The 27,115-nt window shown below is 41.7% G+C and overlaps 1 protein-coding gene across 3 annotated transcripts in view; it reads left to right on the top strand.

Annotated features, from left to right (window-relative positions):
• The window catches only part of Ryr3 (ryanodine receptor 3), a 553,860-nt gene that overhangs the window by 511,772 nt on the left and 14,973 nt on the right, over positions 1-27,115 (top strand). Inside the window, exons 75-92 of one of the 3 annotated variants that reach the window (XM_087655160.1) lie at positions 306-412; positions 767-818; positions 1,720-1,776; positions 2,952-3,051; positions 3,204-3,283; positions 4,701-4,777; positions 7,353-7,426; positions 7,679-7,696; positions 8,107-8,187; positions 8,971-9,059; positions 10,437-10,565; positions 13,973-14,077; positions 16,143-16,224; positions 16,880-18,204; positions 20,104-20,162; positions 20,955-21,126; positions 22,007-22,093; positions 23,264-23,464. In XM_087655160.1, the coding sequence (XP_087511286.1) occupies positions 306-412; positions 767-818; positions 1,720-1,776; positions 2,952-3,051; positions 3,204-3,283; positions 4,701-4,777; positions 7,353-7,426; positions 7,679-7,696; positions 8,107-8,187; positions 8,971-9,059; positions 10,437-10,565; positions 13,973-14,077; positions 16,143-16,224; positions 16,880-18,204; positions 20,104-20,162; positions 20,955-21,126; positions 22,007-22,093; positions 23,264-23,464 (2,895 nt within the window). Of the gene's footprint in view, positions 1-305; positions 413-766; positions 819-1,719; positions 1,777-2,951; positions 3,052-3,203; positions 3,284-4,700; positions 4,778-7,352; positions 7,427-7,678; positions 7,697-8,106; positions 8,188-8,970; positions 9,060-10,436; positions 10,566-13,972; positions 14,078-16,142; positions 16,225-16,879; positions 18,205-20,103; positions 20,163-20,954; positions 21,127-22,006; positions 22,094-23,263; positions 23,465-27,115 lie in introns of those variants that run through there. The other 2 variants (XR_015684544.1, XR_015684543.1) reach the window with 2 other exon arrangements.

The raw sequence follows: 27,115 nt of genomic DNA, 5'->3' as shown, positions 1-27,115 counted from the left end.
GGGTGCCCACAACTTGCATGGGAGTTCTGTAGTTCATTCCCTGTAGTCAGCCATTTGCTTTCTTTTATTTCAGTTAATTTGAGATTGGAATGTCTTTGATTGGCTGGTAGAAATGCATCGGTCTGCACCGGCCTTGCATCCTGCAGACTCCTACCTTGAAATAAGCATCTGGCTGAGAGCTTGCTCTCTGCTTCCAGTCCAATGCCTTTCTGAGCCTCGAGCTTTGCCTTCTCTTTGTTCGCATGCAGCTGTCTGATGCCTGCTGGAACCTGTGCCTAAAAATCTGTCTGTGTTACTCTGTGTAGAAATCTCCCAGGGTTGAAGATGAGGAAGAAGAGGAGACCGAAAAGCAACCTGACCCCCTTCACCAGATCATTCTACATTTTAGCCGCAATGCGCTCACTGAGAGGAGGTCAGCATCACTCTGGTGTTCTTCCCCCAGGTCAGGGATGGTGCTAGGTCACAGTGGTCAGCAAACAGTGTGAGGAATTTCAAAACTGAGAGCCTCTGTTCATGACCACCAGGAAACATATAGAGGACAGACTTGTCATCATCATAATACAAGACAGACTAAAGATTAAACAGCTTATAATTCTAGCTTTACTCTTAAATTCCATGTCAAGTCAATACTGACTCAGCTTTTTTGAGCCAAACTGTCTGATGAGTTCACTGGTTCATTTACCTTGGAATGGTTTTTAGTGGGCTTTTTGTTGTGTTGTTGACTCCAAAATTACTACTCGCTAAATATTTTCTCTGTTATTTCCAGCAAATTGGAAGATGACCCACTGTACACTTCCTATTCCAGCATGATGGCCAAGGTATACCTGGGTCTCTAGCACTCTGTCACAGTCTATCTTTAGCCCTCTTTGGACATGTAAAACTGTCATGTGAGCAAGAGGGCTGCCGCTTGGTCATAACAGGTTTTAGGTATCACACAGCTCATGCACCACAAGTGTGACACCTGGAACTTTGTAGAAATAATGGCTGCTGGTGGCTGGATTCATAGGACAGTTCTAATGCTGGGTAGATGGGCTTAGGTACTCAGACTATCTGTGTCTTCAGTCAGCAATCAGGAGAGGACAGGTTCTTCAGTCCATGTGCAGACAAAAGAAACATGCTAGACACTAAAAATGGGGTTCCAATGTCCTTGAGAAGCCTTGGTAACTAGAGGAATTCCCACCAGGAGTTTGACAAACTCTGGAATGCTGAATACGCACAAGGAAACTGTCCTCAGATAGAAAGGCATTCAGGAAGGTGGAAAATGTTGACAAACAGGAATTTGTATTCTTTGTTCTGTTGTATCTCACAGCCCAGTACGAAGAGATAACTTAAGGCTTAGGTAGCCCAGTCTTACTATCATGGTCCTGGTATTTGTCTTAACAACGACAACTCCCTGTACTCCTGGGTTCTCATTTACATCAGAACTTTTCCAGAGAAGGAAATTCTTATCTGTGCTTAAAACAGATCCCATTGTATATGTGAGCTCCCTGTTCTGTCTTGTTCCTTAACCCCTTGGTAGCTGCAGAAATGGCATTTAAAGTAGAATGTTCCCATGCAACGATCAAAATGTTCCTAGTTTTATAAGGTGCTGAGGGCCTGAGGAGTCTGAATAATAGACTGTCCCCTGCCCTTGCAAAGCATCACAGAAGAGCTGTGCTCGTTAGACTCCCCTGTAACTTGGTTTTCTGTCTCCTCCTTTCCCTGCTCCATGGAACCCAGAGCTGTCAGAGTGGTGAGGATGAAGAAGAAGAGGAAGACAAGGAAAAAACATTCGAAGTGAGTTTCTATAAGGATTAGAACCAGGGCCCTTGCTGGCCTATAGGTTGGGCCTTCAGAATGATGACTGCCATTTAGAGACTCACTGTACCGCTGTATCTGAGTCTACAAATCTAGCCATAACTCTGCCATCTGCCTGTGTGACTGACAAACATCAGGCAACCCACTCATCAGCAATGTCCACTTCCAATGTCCTCTTCCAACTAGGCTTGTTCTGATGGAGAATGTTCTACTTGCCATATACTGTAGCAATAGGAGTGGTAGAAGGACAAATTTAAACAGCCGACAATGAACAATCAAGGACCTTGGGATCATCTACACTAGTCTATAAATACAGGTTGATAGTAGTTTTATTTCAAAGCAGTACAGAAGCCCAAAACTCCTAAAATTTTACAATTTTAGGTTCCTGTGCCCTTTGATAGGCAAAACAACCAAAAATATAATAAAAATGAATGTAGGTAACCAGCTGTGGCAGTGTGTCTGCAGTCTAAATGCAGGGACACTTCTTACATTCAGACAAATGTATTCAAGTGGCCTCCAAGCATGTTTCCTGTATAACAGAATATTGAAAATAAGAACTCTTAAATGTTGGCTTACATGGAATATCATGCTGGAAATGGAAAAGCTAGAACCCTGGAGGCAGTCAAGGAAGAATTTGTCTCCAGGAGAAAGACTTAGAGCTTGTCAGGTGGCCTTGCAGGAGAGACGAGCTGAGACAGCAGGGATGGACTGTCTAGACCTTGACATGCATGGCTTAGTTAGTCTCACACTAGGACCCTGAAGACTAAGACTGAGAAGGCTCACTAGATCTTTCTGCTCCTCTTCCTGATATGGCCACATTGAATAAATATCCTTTATCTACACTTCACTATTAAAAAAATAATAATCATAGCTTTCTTTATAATATCAAAGGTGAAAATACTATGTTACCTATCAACATAAAGAGTGGAAAACTCATCATTAAAGGGTGAGTGAATTATGGGTATATCCTTTGAGGAAGCTCGGTTATATCTGGAAATAAAATGTAGAGGTTTGCTTTATCCAAAATGATATGCATTATCTTTCCTCACCTCACTTTGCCACATTGTATTTACTGAAGGGGAACAGGGGCAGACAGTACAGATGAGGACACTGGAGGGGCTGAGAGCAAATCTTTCCATGACTTCTTTTCCTAGGAGAAGGAGATGGAGAAGCAAAAGACACTATATCAGCAAGCACGACTACACGAGCGTGGTGCTGCAGAGATGGTCCTTCAGATGATAAGTGCCAGCAAAGGTGATGTCCCTGTTTCTAGGTAGACCCTAGGTAACTGCCACAGAGCCAGTGCACCCTGACCTAAAGTCATAGTAGCAAGACTGGGGAAGGCCCAGCAGGTATGACAGACCACCTCGTTCCATGGTAACTTAATCAAATCTTCACCCTGGCAGGTGAGATGAGCCCCATGGTGGTTGAGACCCTGAAGCTGGGGATTGCCATTCTGAACGGAGGCAATGCTGGTGTGCAACAGGTAATCCAGTGTCAAAGGGGATGGGGAAGAGTTCCTGGGGGTACTTCTACTTGACAGTTCGCACTGATGAGGCTTAATTTGCTCCAAGAAGGCTACCCACAGTGGCTTGGCTGGTGTTTGTCCTTAGTGGCCAATTATGTCAGAGTAGCTGGGAACACAGATAAAACAATAGCCTGGAGTCAGCATGCAAAGTGTGTATTAATAAAGAGGTTTTTAAAGCCTGGTATTAAAGGAACAAAACATCGCATTTCTCCTCAGATTTTCTGCAGAATTGTAAATAGTCAGAGAATGTTTCTGAAGCCTCTGGTATTTATTTCGGCGCTTTAACCTGTGAGCTGCTTTACTGTGAGAAACCACGGCAATTCGCAACCTGTTATTCATTTACTTGTGCTTTATTCATTAAACAGTTATTTGCCGATTGCTGAGAATGCCTGGTTCTGCTGTAAAGGCTGAAGTTATTACAGTGGGGAATACAAGTAAAGGATTTGAGATCAGGCTGGGAGATTTTTGAGTTCCTGGCAAGCTTGGGCTATGTAGTGAGTGAACGTCTGTCTCATAAAAATCAACAATCAGAGATACAGCTCAGTGATGAAGCACTTGCTTACCCTGTATCAGCTTCTCAGAGTACAAAATAAAATACCCAAACCTCCAATGAGCAACACATGAGCCAGTCAGTATTGACAGCTGCTACTCAGTCAGTGTCTGAATTAGAACTGGTAACAATAAACCCATAAATGTCAAAATTTTGCTATACTGTGCTGAAATACTGAAGCTAATGAGCCTTCATACAATAGAATCTGACTCCTCAAGTAGATGGTTTGACTCATGCACACCTTTTCTTTAATTATTGTTACATGTATGCATTCATATAAGCATATAAATATAACCCTCCGAGTCCATTTAGTGTGACTCATCAGTATGATTTTAGGGCTGACCACTTAGTATTGGATAACTTATCAAGGGGCTCATCCACAGGAAAGACTGATTCTCCTTCATTAATGCCTATGGTCATTAATTGAAGCTCTTCATCTAGGAATGAGGCCTTCTGGGGTTTCTCCAAACTAGAGGATGCCATATGGTGCTGTTAATGTTCAAGCCTTGTTCAGACCTTGTTCAGGCAACCCAGTTCAGATGTCATGGGTGCAGCTTCCCTATACTGTATAAGAGAAGACAGTCTCTCAGCCGATATCCTCATCCTCTTGCTCTTACAATCTTTTTGCCTCTTCTGAGATGCTCCCTGAGCCTTGGGTGTAGAGGTTATATTTTCTTAACTATACTAGTACTTCTGATGTGTCACCAAGAGTCTGCTTTTGTATGCTTCTGTGGCAGGGCATCTGCCATTTCTCCATTGGACTTAGGAAGATCATCAGTTGTGACGGCTTTCATTGTTTCCCTCTAAACTGTGTCTCCTTTACAGAAAATGCTAGATTACTTAAAGGAGAAAAAAGATGCTGGATTCTTTCAAAGCCTTTCTGGTCTTATGCAGTCTTGCAGGTAAATATAGGGAAACTACTCGCCATTCTTAAAACTTCACAATTCAAGAGAAAGGGGGGATAGATGGAAGTGTACAAAATCAGCTAGATTGACATGGAGTTGCCTTAAAATCCAAGGAAATAGATATTGTTCCCTAGAATTCAGGATTAGATTAAAAAACATTAAGAGAAGAAATATTAATCTCCCTTAGCCACAAACATCCTTCCTAGTGCTGTAGTCTATCAATCCCTATACTCCCTTTCCCTTCCCTCCCCTCCTTTCCTTTTCCTTTCCCTCTCCTCATTTCCCCTTCTTTCTCTTCCATTCTTCTTTCTCCCTCCCTCCTCCTCCCTTCCCTCCCTCACTCCCTCTTTACCTTCCTTTCTTCCCTCATTCCCTCCTTCCTTCCTTCCTTCTTTCCTTCTGTTAGGTTGTTTCTTATGATCAATGTATACTACATTTTTCTTTGAATATGGATACCCCCAAAAGTGAAGCCAAATAAATGAGGGCAAAGGGGGAGGTACACCTCACTCTTAGTGAAGGCTGCTTTCTTTAAACCCATGAAACAACCTGTAATCTTTTCCTTTAACAATCCTTTGAAGTTGAATGGATATTCGATGAGCACATATTTTGAGACATCTGTTTTGACAGAGGTCCATCCTGGCCTTGGAACAAAATTTTGATACAGACTTAATAGCAAAGCATTGAATTATCAGTTGATCTTACCTAATTGAATAAGCTACCCATCATAGTTGAACCAACTTTTGAATAAATATTCAAAAGGTATAAGGCCACCACACTAGTTCATTTTCAGAATGAGCCAACATTCTGAAAAGTGTCCTTCTCTTAACTTTCTATGTATTGTGAATTGTCTGAAACTCATTCTAAAAGAAACCATAGTCACAATTACTAGCTCATTCGCCCCAAGTATCAAGAGTTAAAATACAACATGATGTCTACTATTGAAAATTTAGAGGATGGACATTCTTTCAGTAGACTTTGTAACCTTGCCAACCTTACTTGATTGGGTAAATAGGAAACAATCTAAGCTGCAGCATAATCTCTTGTACTTAGCTCTCTGTGTGTGTGTGTGTTTGTGTGTGTGTGTGTGTGTGTGTGTGTGTGTGTGTGTGTGTGTGTCTATTAGTTCATTGTCCCAGGGAAAGGAAATGTAGTATTGCTAGGCCTGACTCATTGAAGATCAAATAGAATAGCACCTGTGGACACAGGGATGACAAAATTAAGAAAGCCGAGTTCTACATTACTCATGAAATTTCCACTAGGTCTCTAAGAGTTCTCTTAATATGTTACAGCACTTGAGACTGCTAAATTTCCTTATAGTTCATTTATAATGATAGCACAGAGGGACAAGTGACATAACTTAATTGCAAGATGACTTCTCACAGAAGTTTTAAGACACTTTAATGGGTTCGATTATTATACAAATAACACATATTTGTAAAATACTTAAGCAGTGGCAAAATTAAAACACTCAACATGGGTGTTTAGGGACTAAGGTGAGACTAGGACATGTATGGCACCAATTCGAAATCAAAGCTTCAAAACAACAAGGTTCAAATGCCCTTTCCTAGGTCAATCCCCACCTGCCCCATCTCCTAACCCAGCACAGCAAGATCTACATAGCAAAAGAGCAGGATCACTTGGAGTTTTGAGCAAATCAGTTTTATTCAGCACAGCCTGGGATGGGAAAAGCTGCAAAGCTGGGCCTGGAGAGATGTGGGGGGTGGGGAGGGATAAAAACCCTTGCAGCTTTTGTAGAGGACCCAGGTTCAGTTTCCAATACCCACATGGTGGCTTTAAACTATCTATACTTCCAGTTTTAGGGGATCCCATACCCTCATCTCATTTCCATGGGCACTAGGCACGTACATGGTACATAAACAAACATGGAGGCAAACACTTAAACACAAAAATAAATATTTTTTTAAACCTGCAAAGTAAAACAGCAAAGATAGGAATAGAAATTTCAATCTTTTCTGTTTAAAATTCCCAAGTCATGACTCCCCAAGAAGAAAAAGAGTGCCCATGTCTTTTTAGTCATACAACATCTCTGAACAGTAACAGAATTAAGGCCAATGTCTAAAGTCCTCACAGGATCAGCCATACACCTCCCTAAGAGCAATATCTTCATAAAACTTTATGCAGAGGACGCTTGTCAGATCAGAGAAGGAGTTGAACTGTTGGGAAAACAGACGGGGCTTTCCTGAAAAGTAATCTGATGCTACAGCGATCTTGTTTCCAGCCTCGGGGTAGTAATGGAGTTCAAAATCACAGACAGAACTCCTCTTTCTAATTCAGAAAGGCTTTCCAACTCTTCATCCATAAGAAAAGATTCAAGCTGAACAGTGATCACTGCCTCTCTATACCCAGAACAAGGTCTATGATTATCACATCCATAAACCACAGTGCTTGGCACAAACCCAAGGGACCATCAGGCTTTTAACCAAGCTGCTAGGTATTGGTCTACTTATGATAATGAGACAAAATACTCTTAGTAGATTCATTGACATTACAAATCTATTTTCCCAGCATAACCAGTTAGCCCTGAACTTTGTTTTCTTTTGCCCATTAAAAGTGTCCTTGATTTGAATGCATTTGAGAGGCAGAATAAAGCTGAAGGCCTGGGGATGGTTACAGAAGAAGGCACCCGTAAGTAACTAATGAATGTCAAGGGCATTCTCTTCCTGATTGAAATTTCAGCTCTTTCCGATCAGAGCCTTTGCATGCTATTTTATCTACAAAGATTTGCTCAGTTTGAGCAAAAACAATTCTATTTGCAGCTTTGCTAAGGCCAGCATCCAAGATGGATGCATTCATGGAGCTAGATGTATTTGAAGAAAGTGTGTTATAGTATTTATGGGTTTCTTACTTTGTATTTCCTCTTTTTTCTCTTATCACCAGTCATTGTCCGTGAGCGTGGTAAGTGTGAGTCTCTTCCCTGAGTTCCTACCATGTTTGCAAATCTTAAGAGAATAGATTTAATTGCCTCGGTACAGACATATCTTGGGTTGGGTGGCTGCATGTCAAGTTTAGCCCAGCAGTTTGATGCTTAATTAAAGAAGTGTCTTCTATCTGTAAAGCATGGGTTATTATGGGCATGAGCCACTGGCTGCCATTGTCCCGGTTGTTCTCATTACAGATGTGTCTTGGGGCTAAACAGTTACTGTTGGGGCTGTGTACTCTGCAGCCTTGGCTCCCAATTAACTGAGTTTATCAACATTAATCCAAGGGTACATTTCCAAACCCTATTGTCAGTTTTGGAGTCATTTGTGTCAGATGTACTTGTTGAGAAGCCAAGCAAAGGCTAATGTGTATATTATGTTTTCAAGGTGAAAAGGTACTCCAGAATGATGAATTCACACAAGATCTCTTTAGATTTCTACAGTTGCTTTGTGAAGGACATAACAGTGGTAAGTGGTATCAACTGACTGGTCAAGGGAAAACAGCATTTGTATGCACAACTCTCATTCATTTCCGTGGACTCCACTTGATTCAACCGGTTGCTTTCTGTTTTAATCACTATTCTATTGCTGCAAAGAGACACCAGGACCAAGGCAACTCTTATTTGGGGGCTTGCTTACTGTTTTAGAGGGTTGGTCCATGGTCATCATGGCAGGAAGCAGATTGTATAGTGCTGGAGCAGTAGTGGAGAGCTTTACATCCTGATCCAAAAGCAGCAGGCAAAGAGAAAATGAGACTGGGCCTGGCATGGGCTTTTTTAACTTCAAAGCCCACTCCCAGAGACACACCTCCTTCAACAAGACCATACCCTCTAATCCTTCCCAAACAGTTCCACTAACTGGTCATCAACCATTCAAACATATGAACCATTCTATTGGAAGCCGTCTCATTCAAACCACCACACTACCCAAGAATATCAATTCATCTAGTCCTTAACAAGAGAGGCTATATGAAATGACCATTAGACTTAGAGCTGCTATTGTTTAGTGTCATCAAGGCTAAACACCCCTAGAATCACCAGTCCTTTCACATCACCTATTGAATCTCATTTGTTTTAGATGTCACCAGGTTGTCAGGGCAATAGAGGAGAGGAGGATTTGCAAGGCTCCAAATATATTATCTGTGTAGAACTTGAGCCGCATAGTATGCCACTTCTAAGCTCAGCTAAGAGGCATGCCTGGATCCCTTTGGTGTAATGAACCTAGGTTCTGACCCAGCACTGGTCCTCTCAGACTTTCAGAACTTCCTGAGAACTCAGATGGGCAACACCACTACTGTGAACATCATTATTAGCACCGTGGACTACCTTCTGCGTCTGCAGGTAAGTTGGGGAACCTTAGGCAATGGCTCATCTACAGTTATACAAGTTAACAATGGCTTTGCAGATGCGTGGAGATCCAGGATACAGATGTTCCTCAATGATAAATCAACCATGGGTTGTATTTCACATACCTAGCTACCGAATGTCATAGGTAAATGAGATAATACACTATGTAGTGGTTCTCAACCTGTGGGCTGCAACCCTTTATGGATCAAATGACCCTTTCACAGATATCACCTAAGACCATTGGAAATAGCTATTTCATAACAATAGCAAAATTACATTTATGAAGTAGCAATGAAAATAACTTTATGGTTGGGGTCACCACAGCATGAAGAACTGTATAAAAGCATCACAGCATTGGAAAGGCTGAGAACCACTGCACTACAGTACTTGGATGGTTTACTCTTAAGATTGTGTGGCTAACCCTGAACTGTGGTTCATGGCTCCTGCCTAGCATTATGGGAGATCATCATACCATAAGCTGTTAGTTGAGAAAAACAATACTCAGAATTTCAAGTACAATTTCAATTGTATCTATGCCACTTCCATACCTTTGTTAAGTTGAAAACTTATGCATTAGGCCTCCGTTTGTCAGAGAATATCTATATCATCTGACTCCAAAGAAGGAGTTGTAATCTATTTCCGCACACCTAAAGGAATTTTTAATTCCTAAAACATGTGTTAAAAGACCAAGTAAGAGGACCTTAGCTATGAAAGTAGGTTATAAAATACTGGCTGGTGTTAGTGTTGTCGGTGAAGACCCAGCCACAATGGCCAAGGAAGAATAATCAAATAACCTAATGACTAAGAAGAAAAACCTGTTTATGGTATTAAGAATGTGTTATGTTTTCACATTGTTAGTGTTGAGAAGTAACCTGACTTTGTTCCTTAATAGATTTTTGTCCCTGGTTTTACCACCTTCTAGGAATCAGGCATAATCTATTTAAGTTCCCTGTGGTCCAGTTCTCTTGTCTATGTGATGGATAGGACTTCCCTCACAGAGTGGTGATAAATAGTGAGAGGTTTGATATTCATAAATCACTGAGAACAAAATCTGCCGTTTAGCTGCTATTCCTTTGCTGTTACTAAAATTATTTGGATGATAACCACTATTATCTTTGGTGGACATGGTTCACTGTGAATTAACTATATCATAGTCTCCCAGGTACTAAAGACTGGGTGTCTCTTATACGTTCTTCCCTTTGGAGATCTATGTGAGTTTGAAAGATGTCTCTGGCCATCTTCACAGGGTCACCAGCTTCTGTCGCAGCAGAGGCTTAGAGATATGGGATTCTTCTAAATTCTTCTTATCCATTGAGTTTACTTTCCTTAAATTCAGAGAAAGAAATATCAAAATCTGCTGTTTGTTTCTAGGAGTCAATCAGCGATTTCTATTGGTACTATTCAGGAAAGGACATCATTGATGAATCTGGACAGCACAATTTCTCTAAAGCTCTGGCAGTCACCAAGCAAATCTTTAATTCTCTTACAGAGTACATCCAGGTAGGTGTTAATAATTGAGGAACTGATAACAAATAGAATATTTTTAATATCCTAATTTTCTATATTCTCTAGAGTATTTGGATGCACACAGTGATTAGCTTATGTACTCAGTCACAATACTGACATTATTTCTTATCTAGAAAATGGGACCATTATTACCTGTGGTCTATGAGGTCGTATAGTCTGTGATGCCCCACTGGGACTTGTTCATGGTGTCGTTACACTTTATTTTCATTTACCTCATTACGATTTGCTTCCTGCCAGATGTGATGGTGCACACTTTTAATCCCAGCATTCAGAAGGCAAAGGCAAGTAGATCTCTGTGAGTTCAAGGCCAGCCAGCCTGCTCTACAAAGCCAGTTCCAAAATAGCAGGGCTCTGTTACACAGAGAAACCCTGTCTCAAAGTGAGAAGAGGAGACATTTTAGTTTCCCTTTCAAAATTGACTTTAAATGAACAATAAAAGAAAAAAGTGTTCATCTTAACATTGTTCAGTCTAGAATATCTGATGAAGTATCAACATCTGATGTTCAGTAAGCATGGAGATAGAATTATAGAACAATGGTAAAACAAGGAAACAAACAAAACCTCAGAATCCACCTACCTATAGTGACACATGCCTGCAATCCCAGACATGGAAGGCTGAGGTGTGATGATCTTGAGTTTGAAGCTTGTTTGGGTGACATGGTAAGACTATGTCACAAAATCAAATAAACAACAAAAATTCAGAGTCTTTGAGCTCTTCCTAGGGAAGAAATTAATCAAGTCAAGTAATCTTGTGTATCTCTGTCTTAATGGTCTAGATTTCTTTCTCTTTCTATAACAATCTCTATTTCCTACAACAGTCTACCTACCGCGAAGAGAGATGAATGATGTATTTAGGTATAACTGACTATATAACCAGTTGCCTTATCAGCCTTCTGTGATCCAAGAGCTTTTAGAAGCAGAATTGACACTTTATTTTTATGTTATTATAACCGAAAACTCACAAATAAAATACTTTCTCATTTATTGATTGAACAAAATATTTAGCTTGCATTTTCTCCTTAGTTCCGAGGAAGAATATAATTTATTGTCTCTACCTTGGAAGCGCCTGCAGTGTCCTTGAAAAACATCATATACATGATGGAAAATATTTGATAGGAGATGATCGCACAAGATTTGAAATAATCACATGCGCTATTGCTCGAATAATAACTTATGTACCAAACATGAAGGAATGGAATTGAGGATAGCCGGAACAACGTGCCGAGATTCAGAGTCAGACAACAAAGAAATGAAATGAATAAACCACACATGTGTGAGTTCAGGGGGAGAGAAAGCTCTTTTGAACCCCAGGGCACAGTGTCATTGCAGATATATACTGGCTGTGGATAAATAAAGAAGGAGGTATACTGGTCTTTCAGAAAAGTCATGGAGATAGGATTGTGAAAGACCTCATGAGAAATAGTGTCAACAATTACTTCTGTTTGCTGCAACTGAAGAAAAACCAAGGAAAGGAAAGAGAAGCGTTTCATCCTCTTTCTTATTATTTCCTTCTCTTCTTGTTCTGTAAATTTCTTCACACCCGTTCTGGGTGTGGCTCTTTTTTTACATCGTGGAGTTGAAATTTGTTCTGTGAAAAACACTATCCGGAGGACAAGGTGGGAAGATCACAAGCTCAGGACCTGCCTAGGGTAGAGAGTGGGTACAAGGCCAGCTGGATAAGGAGACCCTGTCTCAAAATTTAGATAATTTTAAAAGGTCTGAGGATATAGCTCGATAGTAGAGTTTCTGCCCGGTATGTCTGAGGTCCCAGGTTCAAACCCCAGTACTAAATTAAAAAAAGAAAAGAAAACAGGGAGGCGGGGAGGGAGAGAAGAAGGAAGGAAGGAAGGAAGGAAGGAAGGAAGGAAGGAAGGAAGGAAGGAAAGAAGGGAGGGAGGGAGGGAGGGAGGGAGGAAGGAAGGAAGGAAGGAAGGAAGGAAGGAAGGAAGGAAGGAAGGAAGGGAGGAAAGGAGGAGGGAAGGAGAGGCAACCAACTGGATTTTCATTCACTATCCAAATCATAAGGTACCTGGCTCATTCATTTTATTTTCTCATAAAAATAAACACAAAGCTTAGTGTACTACCTAGAAAATGAGGATTTTTTTTTCAGGTAGCAAAGTAAACTGTACTAAAACTCAAAAAGAGAAGGGCTCCATTAAGTAAAGGATAGTGGTATCCACCCAGGGATAGATGCAGACTTCTCAAAGGAGAACCTGTGAGCAAATGATTTCTCCTGGCGTGCTCAACACACCAGAGGAGCCCATGTTCTGGAAATACGTGTTTCTTTCAACAACTAGTTTTATGCCAAAATTAACTTATTGGCCTCTAGTGTACAACCTAGAAAATGGGACCTCTGGGGACCAGAAACAGAATATAGATGAACAGTAACTCTTAAACATGCTTGTGTGATTTAGGAAAGTAGGTAGTACTTCTTCCTCTCAACTTTCCTTTGGGAATCCTACTAAGACATTCTTGAGAGAGTAAGTGTGTCCTTTTCAGATCTTTCTTATTGATGAGAAATTTGGAGGTTGAGTAAAGGATTAAAAACAAGCAAACAAACAAACAAAGCAAAACCCCAAGACTTTCAAGCAGAGTTAAAGGACAGTCGTAAATAGGAAGGTTACTGTCACAGTAGCTAAGTCATCTACGTTTGGCTTTGAGGGGAAAAAAATAATTGAGTTGGTATTTATATATAATGTTTAACTTAGCAAGAAAACCCTAGAAGTAGTTGATCATGGAGGTTATTACTGAGACTTTGAACTTCACATCTTCACGTGGAGCTTTGCTTGAAAACAACAGGTAGACTATCTGCTACCCTTGTTTTCCTCAGGGAAAGAACTGGGTGAAGAGAGGGTTCAGTGGTGGTTCTCAACCTGTGGGTCCTAACCCCTTTCACAAGGGTTGCCTAAGACCATCAGAAAGCACAGATATTTTACATTATGATTTATAACATTAGCAAAATTACAAATGTACAAATTACAGAATTACAAATTACAAAAGTAGCAGTGGAAATGATTGTATAGTTGTCAACCACCACAACATAGGGAACTATATGAAAGGGTTGATGCATTAAGAAGGCCAAGAGCTACTGATGTAGAGAAATGCCCTTCTGACCTGCTTCAGCTGTAGTATTTAACTCTTTCATTAACGGTAGTCTTCATTCTGAAGCTAAAAGATAATCAATGAGCTATAAAACCCCATTCTCCACCTAGAGAGAAAATCCTATAATTAGAAAAAATGAAAAGCAACTCAGGAAAATAGTGAAGCATGAAATTATGAGTGTGAAAGGTGCTGCCTTCTCACAGAAACCTCAGTCAAATGCCCTGATAGGACAGACTCTGGGTGACACAATATGGAGTCAGGCTGTCTCCTCTCTACAGGGCCCTTGCATCGGGAACCAGCAGAGCCTGGCTCACAGTAGGCTGTGGGATGCAGTGGTTGGATTCCTCCATGTATTTGCTAACATGCAGATGAAGCTCTCTCAGGTACTGTGGCCTGTTCCTCTACATGTTCCATTACAGTGAAATGTGGGGTTTACTTCCCCTTGGGTGTGGCTGTTTAATCAAAGGCTGGGAAAGCCAACCAGATTAGTCTCCTTCTTAAAACTGAGGACAAATCGGGGAAACAGATGTATGTCTCCAGGGACATCCCAGAGGGGCTTTTGCATGAATGCAGCTTCTTCCTTCCTTGTGTCCCACCAACCTATTATTCTGTAAGAGCCTCAACACTGCGTTCCATGGTGCTCATCCCCTTTGCTTCCCTGTCATGGTCCTTTCATTTTAGAATACCATACACCAACGTCTCTCACCTGCCAAATGTTGCATGTCTCTGTCATCCACAAATGCCCCCTCCCCTGCTTCCCCTCCTTATCCATCTCTACCTCTCCTTCTCCCCATCTCTCTGGCAAGATGAATCAGAACCACTCAGAGCATTTATTATGAACAAATAAATGTAGCATATGTAGTCGGCGATCGCCTCTCTCCATGACAACACACGAGGGAGTACTTCAAGATGTGTTTCAGACTGATTAGAGGGACATTTGTAGTGTTAATTTAAATAATGTACATCTGAAAATCTCAAGGCTATCACACCTGCCTCCTCTCTTTTGGAATGTGCTGTTTAACCCTTCATTTTTCCCCTTTTGACTCTGGCCTTATGTTAAAAGAGTTCTGGGGGGACTACTAATTTGGCAGTAACATGTCCATGTCTGTGTCAACCATGACAGTGTGGTGTAGAAACCCTAGGGACAAGAGTCCTTACTCTGTCACCTCCTCCTCATCAGTGACATTGAGAAAGTTCCTCCCCACTTCCAGCTTTTGGTTTCATCAGCTATATAGTATTCAGGGTTAGAAGAGATGGCCTCTGAGGTCTCTTCTCAGCTCTAATAGTCTGTCCTGCTACCGATTTGCTGTTTTTGTTGTTGCTGCTGTTTTTTTTTTTTTTTCAATAGAGCTGTGACACACAGCAGATAGGGAAAAGTTCCTTAGGAAACTGAATGGCTAAACAAAGCTTTGAACAAGAGAAACAGAGAATCGGTAAAACAAGTTTAACCCAGAGAACATTTTTTTAAAAATTACCTTCAAACTGATAGGTGGTGGCTCAAGCTGTTAATTCCAGCACTCGAGGCAGAGGCAGAGGCAGAGGCAGAGGCAGAGGCAGAGGCAGAGGCAGAGGCAGAGGCAGAGGCAGAGGCAGAGGCAGAGGCAGAGGCAGAGGCAGAGGCAGAGGCAGAGGCAGAGGCAGAGGCAGAGGCAGAGGCAGAGGCAGAGGCAGAGGCAGAGGCAGAGGCAGAGGCGAGATCTCTGAATTCAAGGCCAGCCTTGTCTACAGAATGAGTTCCAGGACAGACAAACAGGACTACACAGAGAAACCCCATCTCAAAAAAAAAAACTAAAGGAAAAAATAAATAATTACCTTCAGTTTATTCTTAGAAGCATCATTTTCTAGTTTTAATTTCACCCTTAAATGAGATCTTTCACATACCGTCCTGTATATGCCGAAGGGTTTACAGCACAGAGTTATAGTACTCTGCCTGTATTGCTTGTATTAAAACCAAACAGAACATCAAAACAATCCAGAAGAATAGCATGCTTAAATACTATTTTAAGGATTCAGTGGCACCCTGAAGGGGTTAATCTGATCTACAAAGAACGGAGACTATATTTGGTAATCTAATGTTTCCTTAGTTGGACTACGACATCATCTCCCATGAAGTTCATGATAGGTAGTTCTCCAGTACAGAAAACAACAAATAAACTTAAGAAGGTACCTGACAATTTTTTAGTGGCTGGGGTTGTTAGGTAGCTTTTAGTAACAGTCGGTGTATCTGCTGCTTTGCCCTAAGCAGAATGTGAAGGAGCTGTGTTAGATGGGCATCCCTGTACTCTAGGCAGTGAATTTAAGCCATCTTCACTCACAGCGAGAAGGGAACACATTCTTGCCTTGATGCAGCCTTCACCTGACCTTTCCAGAGCAGGCCCATCTTGCTCACTACCCTGGACTTTGCTGAGGGATCAGATAGCTCAGGGGTATCTCCTGTTTCTGTTCTAGGATTCCAGTCAGATCGAGCTGCTGAAGGAACTCTTGGATCTCCTTCAGGACATGGTGGTGATGCTTCTGTCCCTCCTGGAAGGTTGGGCTGTTTGGTATAACTAGGCATTCACACAATTGTAATTGGTCTGAGCACTAACCTTACTAATCACACAGATTATGCTTCTCACAGGTCACTGATGTCATAAGACATTGGTTAGAGTGACAAATTTTCAGAAAGAAAAAAAAATGAATGAGGGGCACATGGTCTGATGGACAAAGACTGAAACCAACTCATTTGATGCCAATAGGAAAGCCAGAATGAACTGGGGAAAACTTCCAAGCTTTGCCCCTCCCTATCCTCTCCCTCTCCCCATTGCTTTTCGACATATCTGGCTGCCAGTGTGTATGCCAGCCATCTAATTGGGCACCCTCCCAGGTCAAAGGGGATCAAAGGGACGCCATGTATCCCTATGTATTCCCAGAGATCTAATAATAAAACCACCTTGTAGGCCCCAGGGCAGAAACAAGGCCAATGGTGTGGCCATTTCCCTCTTGCCCTGGTTTCTTGTCCCTTGGCTCCAGGTGGGGTAGTTATTATGGCTTGCTGCTCTTTCCTAACTATTTTAAAATCATTATGGTCAGAAATAAACTGACTAATTTGGCACATAAGTCTTCTAAAAATAGCTGACTGTCCAGTTGCATGATAACTTGGGTTCATTTATATATTTGTATGTCTTTTTGAACCTGCCTCACAGGAAATGTGGTAAATGGGACTATTGGAAAGCAGATGGTTGACACGCTGGTAGAATCGTCTACTAATGTAGAGATGATCTTGAAATTCTTTGACATGTTCTTGAAACTTAAAGACTTAACCAGCTCAGACACCTTCAAAGAATATGACCCAGATGGTAAAGGGATCATCTCCCGAAAAGAATTCCAGAAGGCCATGGAAGGTCTAAAGCAATATACACAGTCAGAGATTGATTTTCTTCTTTCGTGTACAGAGGCTGATGAGAATGACATGTTTAATTATGTGGATTTTGTAGAGAGGTTCCACGAGCCAGCCAAGGACATAGGGTTCAATGTGGCGGTGTTATTGACAAATCTCTCTGAGCATATGCCAAATGATTCTCGTCTCAAGTGTCTCTTGGACCCAGCAGAAAGTGTGCTAAATTACTTTGAACCATACCTGGGTCGAATCGAGATCATGGGTGGGGCCAAGAAGATTGAGCGTGTTTATTTTGAGATCAGTGAATCCAGTCGAACTCAGTGGGAAAAGCCTCAAGTGAAGGAATCTAAGCGACAGTTCATCTTTGATGTTGTCAATGAAGGCGGGGAGCAAGAGAAGATGGAACTGTTTGTGAACTTCTGTGAAGATACAATATTCGAGATGCAATTAGCATCTCAGATCTCAGAATCTGACTCAACTGACAGGCCAGAAGAGGAAGAGGAAGAGGATGAAGATTCCTATTCGGTAGAAATTGAGGGGGAGGAAGAAGATAAATCTTTTGAGTCTGCCTCTGCATTTGCCATGGCCTGTGCCTCAGCAAAGAGAAATGTCACCAAGTTTCTGAAGAAGGCAACCTTGAAGAACCTCAGGAAACAGTACAGGAATGTGAAAAAGATGAGCGCAAAGGAGCTGGTCAGGGTGCTCTCCTCCTTCTTCTGGATGCTGGTTGTGGGCCTCTTTCAGTTGCTCTTCTCTATCTTGGGAGGAATCTTTCACATACTCTGGAACACAGTATTTGGAGGGGGCCTTGTAGAAGGGGCAAAGAACATCAGAGTGACTAAGATCCTAGGTGACATGCCCGACCCCACCCAGTTTGGGATCCATGATGATGTAATGGAGATTGACAGGGCGGAAGTGACTGAGCCAGGTATCACCACCGAGCTGGTCCACTTTGTAAAGGGTGAGGCCGGAGACACAGACGTCATGTCAGACCTCTTTGGAATCCACTCAAAGAAAGAAGGTGGTTCAAAGCAAGGGCCTGAAGTGGGATTAGGTGACCTCTCTGAAATTACCGGCAAAGACGAACCCCCGACATTAGAGAGTACTGTACGGAAGAAAAGGAAAGCACAGGTAAACCTAATTCCAGCTCGTTGTCCTTACCCCTCAATGTCTCTAACTGTTTCTTGCAGTCAGCTCTGCCATGGTTGCACAGGTAATAACACTGCATTAACACTGGTTCTGATAGGATTATGCTGACATTTCAGGTGGTGAGCTTGAGACTTAGGTGTTTCAGTGTCTAGTCACCAAGAGGACTTCTGGTCTACACTGTAGAGTTTGAACATAATGATCTGACACCTTCACCTGCTTCCGACTTTTATTAGGTTAGCATTCGTGGTGCACAGGTTGATTCAGTGAAAGCATAGAAGAGCAAGTGTAATGCATGGAAAGATGTCCTATGAGGTGGTATTTCAATGTATCCTGTAAGCTCTGATATATTCCATTTCACTGAAGCTCTGTAGTAAATATATTCTAGTATTCTTATTAACCTTATAATCCCAATAAATCAGTTTCATTAGCTGGAAAAGTTACTAAACACTTCATATGATGTCGATGATGATAATTGCTATTTATTGATAGTGTGTTATATCAGTGAGTCGGATTATGCCTGGAACATTTTTATCATTAGAGATTTGAGGCAGTCAACTAAATCAAATGGATAAGACAAAGGTAGCTCAGAGGTCATTGGCCATGGGATGTTCTGCATGTTTCCTTCTCTTGCGACATGTAACTCTTGGTGCCACTTTAGCATCAAAGAAAAAAGTGAGGTTGCAGACAAAGGACATATCCATTCATTAATTCCATTGTCACTTATTGAAACATTAACATGCACATGACACTGTTCTGGGGTCTGAGAATTGAGTGATAATGGATAAATCCTTTGTCCTTGTAGTTTTATAGAAAAGACAGATACTGGACAAGTTGGTGCAATTCAGAAGTGTGCTAGGGAGGAGATATTGGGAAATGGAATGGCAAATGAGAGGTGTGAAAGCCATTGAGGGAGGCACCAACTTAGGTGATCTTACTGTATCATTCATTTCACATTGCTCCTGGATAGACATAGAACCATTTGAAAAGGGATAGAAACTAATTTGGGTACCACATGCACCATACTGTGTTCTGGTTAACAAGAAAAGCAATAGTTTTGCTTTAATGGAGCTTTGTCTCTCCTGGGGAAAAGATAACAAGTAAATGATATAATTACCATTCGTGATGCTTGTTCAGCTTAATAAACAAACGAATGGGTTAGAAGGGACATGGTACAATCAACAGGGCAGCTAGCAAGGCTCCTGAGACAGTATGTTCTGAGCCAGATCCTAAAGAATGACGGGCATGTGGAAAGCCAGGGTTTCATGATCCTGGCAGAGGGTAGGACTACTCAAAGTCCCTAGTGCACAGAAGGTTTCAGACTCCTTTCCAAGAGAGGAAAGGTTGGAGCATTTGAATATAAAAAAAAACAGTAAGTAAAGTAGTATGACATGAAAATAGAGATAGAGAGAAAGCCAGGCCTCTAGAGGATAGGCAGGTTTCAGTGGGGAGTGTGGTTTTATTCTGAGTACAGTGGCTATCAACCAGAGGGACCAGGGCAGTGACTAGGGGGTTGGAGTCAGGCAAGAAGAATGTCAGATAGAGGAAGATTCCAGATTAGACATACTGTGATCTATGTCCTCGTTTCCTCTTACTTCCATAGGGCTCCCTCAAGGTTTGAGTATAAGTGTCCTGCTTGAGTTGAGTACACAATAAGGGGGCAACTGAATTTTCAGGTTTGAGGTCTGGTTTGGCATCTCTCAGGAGTGGCAGGTTTGATGTACAGCAAGACACTTTACATCCTGCAACCTGAGAGGAAGCTGTCATGGGGGTGAGTTAGGGGGAACACCACAAATCCACTAGGACTTATAACCAGAAAGAAAAAGACTCGTCCTGGACTGTTTTCTCTGAGGAAGCCTTGACTGATTGTTGCTTTTGATGTAGGCAGCAGAGATGAAGGCAGTGCATGAAGCTGAAGGAAGAACTGAATCTGAGAAGGCCGAGTGAGTTGCTGGTGGTGTGGGCTACTCTACTGGTAGTTAATACTTGATGGCAGCTGTCGGTCTACAGTGATGGTAAATAGAAAACGTGATTTCTATCAGTGCAGGAGACAGGTATTCTATAAGCCCTGGGCATATTTCCTCCTCTGCTTCCTCTCCTTCCTCCTCCTCTTCCTCCTCTTCCTTTTCCTCCTCTTCCTCTTCCTCCTCTTCCTCTTTCTCCTCTTCTTATTCCTCTTCTCCTTCCTCTCCTTCTTCCTCTTCTCCTTCCTCTCCTTCTTCCTTGTCTCCTTCCTCTTCTTCTTCCTCTCCTTCCTCCTCTCCCTCCTTCTTCTTTTGCCTCAGCTCTATAACACTTATTAACTGTATAATTCCAGTAGTACATCAGGGTTTCATTGACTGGACAGTTATTGAATATCTACATTTAGCAACCTCATATAATACTGATGGTTGATAATTTGTGGTGTTTGTTGAATACTATTACATGTCATCAGGCCTGTGCTTAGCTCTTTTAGATACCACATTTACTTCCTGTCCAAGTTTATAGGAGTAGGTACCATTGCTAATCCTAAAAAGGCTTACTTAGTAAAGAAAGGACATTTTTAAAAAGAATAAAACGAGTTGTTAAGTCTAATTCCAAAATGTCACAAACTCATATTATAACCCATGTACATGTCAGATCATCAAAATGGTCACTGCTCATTAAATATAGAGTTCATGCCCAGGGAGTGAATTGATAAGGACCAGGCTATGCCTGCCTTTCTTCTACACACTGAGTAGGCCTCTCCCCTGCAGCATGGAAGACAGAGAAAAGGAAGACAAAATCAAGGAGGAGGGACAAGCAGAGTACCTGTGGGCAGACACAACAGTAAAGAAGACGCGACGGCGTGGTCAGAAGGCCGAGAAGCCAGTAGCCTTCATGGCCAACTTCTTCAAAGGGCTGGAGATTTATCAGACCAAGTTACTGGTGAGCTCTCCAGTCCTTGTCCCTCCTATTAGAGGCGCTAGCCCGGCAGACCTCAGAGCTGGCCACTTATTTGTGTCACTTTTCCTTAGCCATGCTTCCTCCACTTCCTCATTCCCATTCTTTTCTCCTTCCTATTTCTCTTGTGTTGAAGAAAATGAAGGGTTACCTAGACACCCCCAAGCAGATTTATGTACATTGTGTGGGGACTCGGCTGATCCTGATCCAAAATTTCAGCAGTTCAATCAATCGGGATAAAGACAAAAATGTTTCTCTATGAGTCCATTACTCAACTAGCCCCAAACATTGTTACTGTAGGTACAAGCAAGCCTCAACATGGCATGAGAATTTTTTTCCTGATAAGTTTCCCCCTTGAGGTTCACTTGCTGCTCAACCAGGACTACACTTTTAACAGGCACCATCAATGAAGCCCCTACACAGTGTTGAATTCTCCCCAGCAGCTACACATCCATCCTCCAAAGGATGAGTTTCCTAGGGAAGACAGCACTGCAGATAAGGGTGCACTCTGAAAACTGGGAGGAGGGCTGTGATTCTGAAAGGGGTAAGATCTCTGTGCCACAGTCTGGCTATACTGTGTACAGGGGACTGCTTAGCCCTCTGTTGAGAGATCTGACTTAATGGGACATAAGGTTCCCTCAGACATGCTCTTAAACCACTTTTAAATAACCAAGATTTCTAGTTCCCCTCAAACAACCATGCCTGTGTGTACAGAGCCAGCACTGCCCGGGGAGAGTAGAATGTGAAGCACCGCTACCTCTGTAACCTCTGCCCCGGGGCACATCTTTCAGTATCTGAAAGGGAGGTCTCCTTCCTTCCTTCCTTCTCACAGCTTTTCTACCTCTGCTTATCCTTTTCTTTTCAGCACTACCTGGCCAGGAATTTCTACAACCTGAGGTTCCTCGCTCTATTTGTAGCCTTCGCTATCAACTTCATCCTGCTTTTCTATAAGGTGATACTCCATTGAGGGGTTGTCTGCTAAATATACAGTAGACTGTGCATGCCTTATGTGGGAAAAAACTACAACCAAACTTTTACTCTTAAAATTTTAATGTCCAAGGAAATTTCTAAGACACTGACCTGTAAAAAAAAATGTGTCATGTTTAGCAATGGGAGAAATGTAGAGAAATGAAGAGAACGCAAGAAAAGCAAATTAGGGGGCTGTATCAACAGTTTGGATTCCTTTTTGATTCAATCTCTAAATATTGAGCATACCCCGTATGCTAGATGCCATGATAGGAATTTTTAAATAAATAATTAATGAATTCCTTGAGGAATAAGCTAAGAATAGGACCCACCCTTGTTGACACATAAGAGGAATCATCATGAAGGAAAACTTACTAAGAGTTGGGAACAGAAGTTCCGCTCACCATAATGGAAGAGTTTGAACACCAGTGAGTGGGTCTTGCATGATGCCATCACAGAAATGGGTTTTAATGAATTAAAGACCCATCCTAGATTCTTGATATAGTCTGCTTTAAAACAAACAAACACACTTTCTGCTGATTCTTGATTAAAACTAGCAATTCAGTTTATTACAAACAATATTTTCTCTATATAAATCCTCAGTTTGACCAACTCAAGTTTTGTTGCCCATAGAAGAAAAGTGGTGGTCTACAGTAAGCTGTATGTAGATTGGTTTAAAACATACTAAGGTTGATGGAAATCCAGCTATCTAGGCAGACAGTGAGCAGGCACTTGAAGCTACAGGATAGAAGCTTGGGATGAGGGTTGTAGAACTGAGTCATTTGTAGGAACAGAATGGATGAAATGAAAGAAAGAATGTAAAATATGAAATGTGTATGACCAATGCTTCTTATCCACATGGACCTGTTGCTGCCTCCTCTCTCGCCATAGAATTACAGATAGTAAAAGGCCCATCATTTAAATTGTTTTGCTTTCTTTTCAAGAGATAGATTTTATTTGTACCTCATTCTTATTTGCAACTATTAGAAACACTGGGGATTCTTATCACCAAGTTACCTAAAGCACCTATTTACTCCACAGGTAACTCTGGGTTCAATAGCATATGTATATATTAATAACATAAATAAACTCTGTAGGAAGAGTTTAGTGACTGAGGCACCTCCTGATAAAGCTGTGGATATGTGTCTTGGGCCAGGTCACGGAAGAGCCTTTAGAGGAAGAAACAGAGGATGTTGCAAACCTGTGGAACTCATTCAATGAGGATGATGAGGAAGAAGCGATGGTGTTCTTTGTTCTTCAGGAGAGCACTGGGTATATGGCACCAACACTGCGTGCCCTGGCCATTGTCCACACTGTCATCTCTCTGGTCTGTGTGGTGGGCTATTACTGCCTGAAGGTGAGCATTCTAATCATCTGACACTCTCTTTTCTGACTCCTTAAGAAAGAAGTGTCATTTTATTTTTTATTTTTTGTTCCACCTCCTTAGTCTTCTAAGATGCTAGGAAAGTAAGGCTGATGGGACATTATAAGTATTGTCAACCACAGGTTCTCAATCATCAGCTTGAAGCTTTTGAATGAGACTCTGTGAGTGAGCTACAGAGAAAGCTAATTCTTGCTGTAGGAGAAGCACTTCAGGCACCTCTTAGTATCTGAGTCATCAGGCTAAGGCACAAGTGAAACTAGCCATGAGAGCTTCTCATGATCTTTGAGTTGCTATTGGGTTGTTTTTTTTTTTTTTTTATAAACCTGCCTTCCCATTAGGCTGGATCCATTTGAGACCCGAGATGGATCGCAATGATCCATTCCTGTTTCTGCTATCTATATAACAAGCCACTCCAAACTTGGTTTGAAGGACCAACATTTTCTCTCTCTGATTCTGTGGACTGATGGGACACAATCAGTCATTCCTCTGCTCCACAGAAAAGGGTTTTGTCTATAGCCTTTTGGAAGTTCAAGTAGGTGAGTTTGGCAAAGATATTTCTGAGCCTAGAGCCTTAGCAGAGGAATAGTCAGGAAGTGAGTCTTAGCTGGAGAACTGGGACTCTATCTCCTCCTTTTTCCATGTAGACACAGAGTATCTCCCTCTTCCCATGGCCTCTCCATGTGATCTCTGCAGTAGGGAGTACTTCTGGTATGAATGACTTCAGATTTCCCTAAGGATCACAGTAGTAGAAGCTGCTAGCCCCTTTTAAGAAATAGACTTGGAAATGCCACATTGCCAGTGTCACTTCCAGCACACTGTATTGGTTAAAGCAAGTCACGTGATAGCCCAGATTCACAGTTGTATTTGGAGGTTGCTCAAGTCATGAACCAGGAAGCATGGCTCATTTGGGCGATCTTTAGAAACCTCTGAAGGCACATCAATCTTCAATTACTCAACTGTGTGTTCTGTGTCCATTTCTATGTCAAGACCATGATTGCAAAGGTTACTTTTCTTGTTGCTGTAAAAATGCTTGTCTTATTTTGGATCACAGTTTGAGGGTACAGTCCACTATGGTGGGGAAGACACAGCAGGGAGAGGAGGTCTCACTGTGGCAGCAGGAAGGTGTTGGTCACATGACATTCACAGAAAACAGAAAATGCTGGGGCTCCACTCACTTTCTCCTTTTTATTCAGTTCAGGACCCAAACCCCATAGGATGGCACTACCTACATGTCAGGCTGTATCTTTCCTCATCAGTTAAACATCTCTGGGAACAACCTCACAGTCAGACCCAGAGGTGTTTCCTAGGTGATGCTAAGTCTTGTCAAGTTGACAATAAATGTTGACTATAACTTCGATTTCTTTATATTTTATTTCCATTACATTTTCCCTTTGATATTGTACTGGTTAGTTTTGTGTGTCAACTTGACTCAAGCTGAAAAGGAGCCTAAGTTGTGGAAATGCCTTCATGAGGCATTTTCTCAACTAGTGATTAATGTGGGAGAACCCTGCCCATTGTGGGTGGTGCCATCCCTGGGCTGATAATCTTGGGTTCTATAAGAAAGCAAGCTGAGCAAGCCCCAGGAAGTAAGCCATTAAGTAACATCCCTCCATGGCCTCTGCATCAGCTCCTGCTTCCTGACCTGCTTGAGTTCCAGTCCTGACTTCCTTTGGTGATGAACAACAATGTGGAAGTGAAAGCTGAATAAACCCTTCCCTCCCCAATTTGCTTCTTGGTCATCATGTTTGTGCAGGAATAGAAACCCTGACTAAGCCAGATATATTATGAAGTATCTTCAACCATATACTGTTATCATCTTCTTGGAAAGAATCCAAGAAATATATTCCTATCTTTGTGTCCCTTTCTGCTGTTGGTGAAATAGCGCTATGTGAGAACTCCATTCCCCCTTCTACAGAGAACATGTGCTGTTCTGATCACTGAACCTGCCACTCTCACTATTAAAGTGTAGACTCTGGAGCCAGGCTGTCTAGATTGAATTCATAGTTGTGTGCCATGTAACCTCCCTAGTGCTGTTTCTGCATCTGAAAATGAATATTCTAATAATAACTGACATTCCAGGAAAACAAATGAGTTCATATGCATAAAAATTCTCAATGGGCAACTGTCAACCCAGAAGCATTTTTGCTATTCATGGATCTAAAACCCAAGAGCTTGTGAGACAAGGTGCAGATAGACTTGTGACCTGTAGAAGATACTGTGGATAAAACTGCAAAGACATACAAACTCCTCGGAGGACAAAGAAGAATGTTTGGAGTCCCAGATATCAGTAGTGGACTATGTCTTGGTGTTCACATTGTTTCCTAGAGTCTTCCAAACAGACAGCTGAGATCTGCTTCCCTGCCCATGTCTTCCAAGAGCTAGCAGCTCCTGCTGATTCCTCTCAGTGTGCTCTGTCTAATATCAGACCTTTTGCCACCTTCCTATCATTGATCTTCTGTTTCAGGGGGAAAAGAGGCAAGAAATAACTTTTTTTTTACAAATTATTCTTGCCCTTTTGTCTCAGGAATAATAAAGTGTAGATGATATGAATATAATGACCTTTGAAGAAAAATATGAACACGTAGTTTGGAGACTAAAGTCCCAAGGATTTTACCAGTTAATTAGATATCCTAAATAAATGAGATGCCCAGGCTGGGTATGAATTATAATAATTATAATTATTTGTTTGCTTGTTTGTTTTGCTAGAAGGGTTCTAGCTATTCTGGCTTCATTTCCTGGGATTTCAACAGCATTCTCTGACCTCTCTGATTTAAATCAATCCCGTTAGTTAAGGTGATTGAATTGCTCCTTGTCCCTGTTTGTATTAGTCTCTGGTTGTATTATCTTTATTACTTGATTGGTTAATTTTTCTCATTGCCATGACAAGATACCTGATGAAGGCAAGTTAAGAGAGGAAGACTCTATTTTACTCTTGGTTTGAGGATTCAGTCCATCATGATAGGGAAGGCAAGTTAGTGAGAGCAGACCCCTGTGGTGGGAAGCTGCTGAGCAGAGAGGAATGCTGGCCTTCTGCTGTTTTTAACTCTTTCAGTTCAGTCCCATGTCCCAGCCAATGGGATGTTACCACCTGCATTCAGGGTAGGCCTTTTCTCCTCAGTTAAGCCTCTCCAGGAGTGCCCTCAAGACACTGCATGGGATTCTAAAGCTGGTCAAGTTGACAATGCAGACTGACCATCAGAATAGTCATGCTACCATATCTAGTTGAAGATTAAGGTGAGTGTGATGCTATACTCCTGTGATGGTAGCACTTGAGAGGATGAAATAGGAGGATTGCCCTAAATTTGAGGCCATCTTGAACTACATAATGAGTTCCAGGCCAGATTAGACCTCAGAAAGCCCATTTAAAAAAAGTTACAATTATGTATCACGCCTACCACATGCCCATTAATTCATGGTTTCACCTATGCACACTAAACTCTGGTCCAAAAGAAATCAAGTAAAAAATGTAATAAATAAGCAGCATATGAATGTTATATTCCATGTCATTTTAAGTAGTAGGGGGAAATCATACAGCATCCTATTCTGTCCTGCTTGGGACATGAGTCACCCCTTTGCCCAGTGTATTCACACTGTACACTCTACCCAACTACCAGTCATCTAGCC

This window comes from Rattus norvegicus, chromosome 3 (genome assembly GCF_021556685.1).
Source record: "Rattus norvegicus strain SHRSP/BbbUtx chromosome 3, alternate assembly SHRSP_T2T, whole genome shotgun sequence".
In the NCBI taxonomy this organism is placed as follows: Eukaryota; Metazoa; Chordata; class Mammalia; order Rodentia; family Muridae; genus Rattus; species Rattus norvegicus.
This window is presented reverse-complemented; position numbering and strand designations above follow the sequence as displayed.